Genomic DNA, 10,000 nt, shown 5'->3' with positions numbered 1-10,000 from the left:
TTTCTGTTGTATACAAGCCCTGTCTGACATGATGACAAAAACTATGTGGTCCCTCCAGTAACAATATACTGACACGCCTTTCATGTGCTTTACTGTCATTGGGCTTCTCAGAAGAGGAGAGGTTTGTGGTCATGAAGAGCGATGCATGTGATTTGTTTACACAACACTACAGCTGTAAACAAACCTCTGTCTGATGATGATTCACCACATCCCTGAAGTCTTTTGGGGGTGAACTGCTCTCTCTCACATGCACACTCTCACACACACACACACACACACCTGGATGATGTTAGAGTTGGAGTTCTTGGGGTCCACACTGACTCCGATGGTGAAGAAAGGCTGGGCCTTGTATGGCCCGGAGACGGTCTTCAGAACCTCCATAAAGTTGTCCTTGTCCCAGGGCCCAGTGATGTTCCATCCACCCGTCTACACACAGAGAAAGCACATGGGCCACAAGTGGCACTTAGAGCAGTGCTTCTCAAACGCTTAAGTCCAAGGACCACATAACCATTAACTCATTGAGTGCCAAAAACGTAATATTACGTTTTTCCTTCCCATGCGTTGAGTGCCAAAAACGTAATATTACGTTTTTAGCTTTTTTTTTAATTACGAAACTAGACACTCTAACACACCTTATATGTAATTTTGGGAACTCTGTGATGAATGGAAATGAAATATATGACGATCGAAAACTCATGAAAACGCAAGATCTGGACATTTTATCTGGACGTTTGATCTTAACTCGGCTTTTGATGGTTGCCGCTTTGTTTCGAATCAGTCACTGATTAGCCTATCAGTGACATGCACGCCAGGTCAAAATCAGGTGATTTATTTCCGTGGGTTTCTCACTCGGTGGCAGGTCTCGTTAGATCTCTTCCCAGACACTTTGCAGGCAACACTTCTCAGGTCATACAGTAAAAGACGCAATATCTCCATTTCTAGAAAAAAAAACAGGGATTTTGATGAAAACTAGCCACTGTTTAGCTTGGGATTTCTCAGGAACAGAGGCGTGTAGAAATACACGGTTTGCACCCACTGAGAGCTCTTAAAGTCTCACCTTTCAAATGAGCCATTGTATGTGTTCATAGCTATAACACAGAATATGCTGTGGCTGTACAAAAATCATCAACAATGGTCTAGATTGCTGGCACTCTAGGACAAAGCTTCCGAAAACAGCTTGACATTCAATGAGTTTAAAAAAAAACTTAGACCAGTGCTTCTCAAACGCTCAAGTCCAAGGACCACATAATCATTAAAAAAAACCTTAGAGCAGTGCTTCTAAAATGCTAAAGACCAAGGACCAGATAATCATTTAAAAAAAAAACCTTAGAGCAGTGCTTCTCAAATGCTTAAGACCAAGGACCACATAATCATAAAAAAAAACCTTAGAGCAGTGCTTCTCAAACGTTTAAGACCAAGGACCACATAATCATAAAAAAAAAAAAAATGTCACTTAGAGCAGTATTTCTCAACCTTTTAAGGCCAAGGACCACATAATAAAAATACTTGGTCTTTTAAGACCAAAACCACCTAACTGCCTAAATGGTCCTGCTTCAACACTATATTACACAATACTCACTGAACCATTTTCATACAGTATTTGCACCTTGCTTGTTGTGTGTGTTACTGTTTCATTTGATTTGCTAATTGTATTAAATAATCAACGTAAATGAAAGTGTAAACTGGCATAGTTATGTTACTAGTGAGTTAATCGTATTAAATAATCAACATAAATTATGTTTAGCTACATAGACAGTGTTGCAAAACTGTCAGCTTGTTGAAGTCAAGTCAGGACTACTGAATTGACAATTCAAATAATATTGTTTGGATTTACATACGAGTTGGTTCAATATGGCAAAATATCTGTGTGACTTGCAACTTTGCTTTGGAGTCGAGCATATAAGAGACACTGATATAAAACATGACATTTTACCACATCTGCTTGCGGACCACTATGGATAGCTTGCATGGACCACCAGGGGTCCGCAAACGGCACTGAGAAATACTAACTTAGAGGCCGCAAACGACACTGAGAAATACTAACTTTAGAGGCCGCAAACAACTGAGAAATACTAACTTTAGAGGCCACTGAACATACAGTATGGAAAAGTAAAGTTCACTTATCAAATTTAAAGGAGAATTCCGGTGTGATATTGACCTAAAGTGTATCGAAACATGATACCGAGTGTGAACGTATGTCTCATAGCCCATCTCGACTTGTCCCCTGCACTCCAAAATCTGGCGCTAGTTAGCCGATGCTACCAACAACTTTTTCAGTAGTGGTGCTTCGGCATCGGGCTAGCCATGCAAATAAATCACTGTTTTACACCCATTTACAAGGCTCAATGTATCTCCACACTTCATTGGTAGACTTCCTAGGGCCCTGACATTTAAAACGAGGCTTGGATTGCAGTAGGATAGCCTCAAAAAAGCAGAGAGACTAATTTCAAGCCACCATTTTAAGCCTGTTTGTGACAGTATGGTCTCCAACTGGATATGAAGAATGCCTCACAGCCAAAAGGCTATCCAATTAAAAAAAATATGCAGCTAGAGTGTGCAACATCTCATCACCAGAGGTCAGCCCCTTGTTGTTCATAGTGAACATTGCTCTCTGTCTATACAGGGTGATCTCCGTTATGGCACATAGTGAATGTGTTCCTGTTGTAGAGCGAATGCAGACCGGTGGGTGGACAGAGGCTGGGTGTCTGGCAGGAACAGCACAATCTCAGTCCCATACAATACATACTCAGTCCCAAACAGCAGACTCTTAGCCCACTCTCTAACCCTAACACTCCCTAACCCTAACACTCCCTAACACTCTCTAACCCTAACACTCTCTAACCCCAACACTCTCTAACCCCAACACTCTCTAACACTCTCTAACCCTAACACTCTCTAACCCTAACCCTAACACTCTCTAACCCAGGGGTGTCAAACTCATATTAGATAGTGGGCCAGATTTGTTGGAATGAGACCTCGTGAGGGCCGTTATGGTCATTATACATTTTATACATGGGTATGAGTATTGTTTGATATACTCTTTTACCATATATCCACTTATAAGCAAACAAGTACAATGCTACTGTCATGTATAACGCCATTCTCTCTTGAAATAACCTACTTCCATGTCAGTTCTTTCAACCTTCCTGAGGATGGTTTGTAGTGCCAGGTTTAATCACTGTATCATAGAAATATTGCTTAGAGAATGAATCCTCATCTAACCACAGAAATAGGGAAAGTGAAATGGGGGTCAGGACACACACACACACACACACACACACACACACGTGCATGCATACAAACAAAAAACAGACACACACACACACACACACGTGCATGCATACAAACAAAAAACAGACACACACACACACAGTCACAAACACATTCACACAAACATGCATGCACGCAAACACACGCATGCACACACACAACCTTACACACAATCTTACACTACAGGCAGACATACATGCACACACGCACACACACACACACACTCACAAACTACCCATCCCGATGAGCAAATTCAATTAGGCAGAGATGAACTTTTGCTCGACAGGGTGACTTTTCATTGCACTGAGCGACAGCATTAATCTCCAAGGTCATCTCCGTCTCTTTCTCTCCCTCCTCTGTGTGACTAATAAGAGAAATAAATATGCACATCCATACCTGTGATAGAATGACTTCAGCACATCCATACTGTACGTGTGATAGAATTACATCAGCACATCCATACGTCTGATAGAAAACCCATCAGAGGAAAACACGCAGGGGAAGGCATGACATGGCAGAGATGGCAGTAACTGGGTGGCATGGCATGGCAGAGATGGCAGTTACTGGGTGGCATGGCATGGCAGAGAAGGCAGTTACTGGGTGGCATGGCATGGCAGTAACTGGGTGGCATGGCATGGCAGAGATGGCAGTAACTGGGTGGCTTGACATGGCAGTAACTGGGTGGCATGGCAGAGATGGCAGTAACTGGGTGGCATGGCATGGCAGTAACTGGGTGGCATGGCAGAGATGGCAGTAACTGGGTGGCATGGCATGGCAGAGATGGCAGTAACTGGGTGGCATGGCATGGCAGTAACTGGGTGGCATGGCATGGCAGTAACTGGGTGGCATGGCATGGCAGTAACTGGGTGGCATGGCAGAGATGGCAGTAACTGGGTGGCATGGCAGAGATGGCAGTAACTGGGTGGCATGGCATGGCAGAGATGGCAGTAACTGGGTGGCTTGACATGGCAGTAACTGGGTGGCATGGCATGGCAGTAACTGGGTGGCATGGCAGAGATGGCAGTAACTGGGTGGCATGGCATGGCAGTAACTGGGTGGCATGGCAGAGATGGCAGTAACTGGGTGGCATGGCATGGCAGAGATGGCAGTAACTGGGTGGCATGGCATGGCAGTAACTGGGTGGCATGGCATGGCAGTAACTGGGTGGCATGGCATGGCAGTAACTGGGTGGCATGGCAGAGATGGCAGTAACTGGGTGGCATGGCATGGCAGTAACTGGGTGGCATGGCATGGCAGAGATGGCAGTAACTGGGTGGCATGGCATGGCAGAGATGGCAGTAACTGGGTGGCATAAACATCCTTCACACCAGCTAGCAGCTCCCCTCCCTATCCAATACATACACATACACCAAGTTAATTAATCCACTGCACGCCAAGATGCATTATCCCTTACTCACAGTCGGACGCATATTGTACTTATACTTATTCAGATGGCTGGCTCTTATCCAAAGCAACTTACTTATATCAATTATAACAAGGGCCAGTCTCCCCAGAGCAACTCCAGGTTAAGTGCCTTGCTCAAGGGCACTCACACTTTACTGGCTACTGCACGCTAGCCCAGCTCCTTAGCCACTACGCTACCACCGCCCCATTCACTGGCTACTGCACGCTAGCCCAGCTCCTTAGCCACTACGCTACCACCACCCCCACCACTACATATGACGTGTGGAGAAAACATGGGAGGAGCCAGGACAGAATTGATGGTGAAAAATGACATCAACCAAAGTCAACTAGGAGGCGAGAGAGAGAGAGAGAGAAAGAGAGAGAGAGAGAAGAAAATGGAGGGAAACCAGGGATGCTGGAATGGTACCTCTGCTCACACAGTTCCTAGAGGTCATAAATATAGCCGTGTGTGTGTGTGGGGTGGGGGGTCACCTTGGCGATGAGGTCGATGAGTGGCTGGGCCCCCAGGTCCTCGATGCGCTGCTCGTTGAGGCAGGACAGGTAGTAGTTCTGGGCCTTCCTCTCTGCATCACTGCTGGAGTTAAACGTGCCGTTCTCTACAGGGGACACAGCACAGGGAACAGAACAGGGGAGAGAGAGGGAGGGAGAGAGAGAGAGAGAGAGAGGGAGAGAGGGAGAGAGAGAGGGAGGGGGGGAGAGAAGCAGAAACAGACAGGTAAATGAAGGAGATGAAGGAAAGACAAAGTGAAGGAGAAAGACAGAGAGGGAGGAGAGAGAGAAAGAAAAAGAGAAAAAAAGAGAGTGAGAGAGAGAGAGGAGGAGAGGAGGAGAGGAGGAGAGGCAGGGAGAGGGAGGAGAGGAGGAGAGGAGGAGAGGCAGGGAGAGGCAGAGAGAGGAGGAGAGGCAGAGAGAGGAGGAGAGGGAGGGAGAGGAGGAGAGGAGGAGAGGCAGGGAGAGAATGAGGGAGAAAGAGTTATTAGCAAAAAGCCAGATCAGCAGACAACAGAGCAGCAGGCCAAGCGGGCGTCGCCGTGACAACAGGGGAGAGGTGATGCCCGCAGGTCACCTGACGAGCCCAAAGCTCCGCAGCAGCTGTCATCTCACCTACTCAGAAACCGCAGGGGTAAGCGACCTGATTGGCCCTGTCAGACAAACACCCGCCCCCGCTGCTTTGAGTGGCAGGATAAAAGGAGAGATAGAGAGAGGGATGAGAGGAAGGTTGTGGTGGAGAGAACATTTTCTCTCTCTCCCTATCTCTCTCACAAACACACACACACACACACACACACATACACACGACCAGGCTCCATGACAGAGGCTGTTATCTTAGACTGAACACTCCAATGGAAGACACACAACTCAGAACATGGAACACAACTCGGAACTCGGAACATGGAACACAACTCGGAACATGAAAGACAACTCGGAACATGAAACATAACTCGGAACATGGAACACAACTCGGAACACAACTCGGAACATGGAACACAACTCGGAACATGGAACACAACTCGGAACATGAAACATAACTCGGAACATGGAACACAACTCGGAACACAACTCGGAACATGGAACACAACTCAGAACATGGAACACAACTCAGAACATGGAACACAACTCGGAACACAACTCGGAACATGGAACACAACTCGGAACATGGAACACAACTCGGAACATGGAACACAACTCCGACGCACAAAAAAACAGAGGCAGATGGAACCCAGACCCCACCCCCTGGCTCCTCCCTCCCAGAAGAGGGTGTGTGTGTGTTTGTGTGTGTGTGTGTGTCAGTTTACCTCTGGAGTCTGTCTCCCACACACATACAGATCCAGCTTAGTGAAGGAAACAGAAAACCAGAAACAAAAGAAAAGAAAGGAAACACACACACACACACACACACACACACACACACACACACACACACCACTCCCAACAAACTTCTCTCTGCCAGCCTCATAACCAAGGGACTAATTCACTCTCGGCTGACTTACTCTGCATATGGTCACAAAACTACAGTTACGGGAAGGAGGTATGTGTGTGTGTGTGTGTGTGTGTGTGTGTGTGTGTGTGTGTGTTGAATCTGTTGCAGCATCTGCATGAACATGCGGAAAGACTGCAGCAGACCCGGGAAGGAGAGGCACCAGGGCAGAACCCTATTATGCTCTTAATTCATTTAGAATAGAGAGAACACACAGGAGACAGAGAGAAGGGGGGAGAGAGACAGAGGACAGAGAGAGAGAGAGAGGGGGAGAGAGAGAGGGAGAAAAAGGAGGATGACATGACGTGTCCAATCCATCAGATGATTCTGTAATCATGGCAACAGCTGTACAAAGACAAACACACAGGTCTCCCTCTCCTCCTCCCCTCCTCCCTTCCTCTCTCCACCTCTCTGTCTCCCTCCTCCTCTCCTCCTCCCTCCCCCTCGTCCCCCTATATCCCCCCCAACCCCTCAAATTAAATCAAGTGGGGCCATGAGAGTGTTCCAGCAGTAAATTCACAGTTGGCACAGCAGCGCTCCAATTACCGGCCAGCAAGTTTGGCCCTCAGGGGCCACCGTCAGAGGGAGGGGCTCTTGGCACAGGGCCAAGCGCCATTGTGCACAGTTCAACACTGGCAAAGGCTAGTTACACAGTTTGCTTGTTTTTGCTTCCGCTTGTGTTTGTTTAAGCTCTAGCCGCCAATCGAGCAGGTGTATCAGCACAAAGTGTGTGTGTGTCTGTGTGTGTGTGTGTTTGTGTGTGTGTGTGTATTCATTTGTATATGTGTGTGTGTGTGTGTGTGTGTGTGTGTGTGTGTGTGTGTGTGTGTGTGTGTGTGTGTGTGTGTGCCTTGACGTGGTAGTGTGGTAGTCACTCAGCAACCTCCAGAGTTTCCTTGAAAACTGTTTCAAACAAACAAAGTCATTTTGTCCCTCAGTAAAGGGCAGTGGTCAGTGCACATCTTCAGGTCATCTATCTGCCCCCCCAGCCCCCCAGCCCCCCAGCCCCCCACCCCAATATCAAGACATAAATTCTCCGGCTAAATGTAAATCAGCTTTCTAGGCCAAGTATACTTGCGTAGACAAGGGATTTGGTCTCTGCATTCATCCCATCCGTGAATTAGTGAACACACAGAGCACACAGTGAACACACAGTGAGGTGAAGCACACACTAACCCGGAGCAGTGAGCTGCCTTGCTACAGCGGCGCTCGGGGAGCAGTGAGGGGTTACTGTAGGTGCCTTGCTCAAGGACACTTCAGCCGTTCCCATTGGTCAGGGATCGAACCGGCAACCCTTCGGTTCCAAGCCCGAAGCCCTAACCAGTAGGCCACGTACAGTAGTACGGCTACAGCAGTATCACACACTATTGTGCAAAATAATCACTTGTGAAAATGGAAAAAGCTAAATGGTTAAATATCTGACAGAGAAAGGGAGTGTAAGATGATTACAACTTGATTACAGAGAACTGCCCAGAAAACACCAACTTGACTTGTGCAATAATCCTCCCTTGAGCCATCGCTTACTGTATGTGAAAGTTGTAGAATACCATGGATTATATCATGGAATTAGAAAATACCAATTGGAAAAGGGGGGTGTATAGATTGGGAAGTTCTTTCTGCCTTCTCTCTCCACTGTTCCTCTCCTGTAGCATGACCTGAGGCAAGAAGGGATTTCCCCCACCATGCACATCTGGTCCCCCCCAGCGTTGTCTCCATGGCTACGGCCTTGCTCCTAAGGCCTTCCTGTTCTCCGCCCCCCCTGCTACAGTAACTCTTCGTGTGGTCCTGCTGTCCATGCTGATGGCTTGTGACAGCCCGCAACTTGTGAAATGACATCACTTCCTCGTAAGAAGCGTTCCGGTTCGCGTTTACGTTCATCACAACACAATGTGTCAAAGACCAATCAATCGCCGGTATTCACCTTGAGAAACCTAGCGTTGTCTAGCGTTTGTTTTTAGCAACACAGCAACATTGCTAGCCACTTTTACCAACACCAACGGATAAACAACATATTCCACAATATTCCACTAACAACAACACAACATAACACACCCTTGAGGCATTGGAATGTGTACGAGTAATTGAAATGGACATTCCCATTTGCTAAGCAGTAAAAAGAAGAGTAAAATAGCCCAGCTAACACAAACACAGGGGGCAGCCCTCTTTGTTTTCAAGTCGTAAGAACTCTCCACTGAACTGGGTTCCTCTGATTTGTACGAGATCACTTGTCGTCAGACCACTTGAAATGGGCTGTCGTTGCGTAATTTTGCGCAGCTTCCGTTTTTTCAGACAACTTACTACTGGTGGACTGATGGACAATGGGATCACCACTCACTCACTGCCCCCTCCAGCCCTGTCGCCACACACACACACACACACACACACACACACACACACACACACACACACACACACACACACAGTCCCGGCCCATCAGACCCATCAGTGTGGGTGCATGAGCTGGAGGCTGGTAGTCATTAAGGAGGAACTTTATCTAGTGTTCAACGAGGCGTCTCTGCACAGGTCTCTCAACCACTAGGGATACTTCAATGTCACACACACACACACACACACACACACCGTTATGAATACACACACAGAATCATGAATACACACAAACACCCACATACAAACAGACACAAATACACCCACACACACACACACAGGAACGCACATGGATATGAATCACACAGACATGTACACACACACACACAAACAAACACACACACACACACACACACACACACACACACACACACACACAGAGAGAAGCAGAGAGAGAGAGAACTGCCCAGGGTAGAGCTTAACCACTCATTATCCAAAACCCCAAAACCTACGAGACACCAAAGCCACAGCCCTAATTCAAACCAAATGGTGAGAAAAACACACACACACACACACACACACACACACAGAGAGAGAGAGAGAGACAAACACACACCTCTACAGCCAGATGTCAAACAGCAACAACAACAAAAGGCCGAGATGACTTCCAGAGAAAAACGCCTTCTGATGACAGGAAGCTCTTTCAAGTGCAGCCACAGGGAATATTTGCTTTGGAAGCTAAAAGAATGCATGTGTGTGTGTGAGAGAGAGTGTGTGTGTGTGTAATAGAGAGAGAGATTGTGTGTGTGTAAGTGTGCACATGTGTTGTGTGTGTGTGTGTGTGTGTGTGTGTGTGTGTGTGTGTGTGTGGATACATAGCCAACATCAGCTGAGTTGAGCCAAACCCAGCTAAGTACCACCCAGTGCAGCACCTGGGAGTCCCTTGTGCGTGGCACAACCATTTGACTCTCTCTCTCTCTGTGTGTGTGTGTATGTGTGTGG

At 47.1% G+C, this 10,000-nt stretch overlaps 1 protein-coding gene across 3 annotated transcripts in view; it reads right to left on the bottom strand.

Annotated features, from left to right (window-relative positions):
* The window catches only part of ece2b (endothelin converting enzyme 2b), a 74,288-nt gene that overhangs the window by 18,984 nt on the left and 45,304 nt on the right, over positions 1 to 10,000 (bottom strand). For all 3 annotated transcript variants that reach the window (XR_006022696.1, XM_042062712.1, XM_042062713.1), the window contains 2 exons: positions 5,167 to 5,291; positions 280 to 426 (listed from right to left, as the gene is read on the bottom strand). Coding sequence is in view for 2 of the 3 variants with exons in the window: in XM_042062712.1 (XP_041918646.1) it covers positions 280 to 426; positions 5,167 to 5,291 (272 nt within the window). In the remaining variant the exon portion in view is untranslated. The remainder of the gene's footprint in view (positions 1 to 279; positions 427 to 5,166; positions 5,292 to 10,000) is intronic.

The sequence above is a fragment of the Alosa sapidissima genome, chromosome 15 (assembly GCF_018492685.1).
Source record: "Alosa sapidissima isolate fAloSap1 chromosome 15, fAloSap1.pri, whole genome shotgun sequence".
NCBI classification, from domain to species: Eukaryota; Metazoa; Chordata; class Actinopteri; order Clupeiformes; family Clupeidae; genus Alosa; species Alosa sapidissima.
Note: the sequence above shows the minus strand (reverse complement) of the source record. Positions and strands in the feature narration are given on the sequence as shown.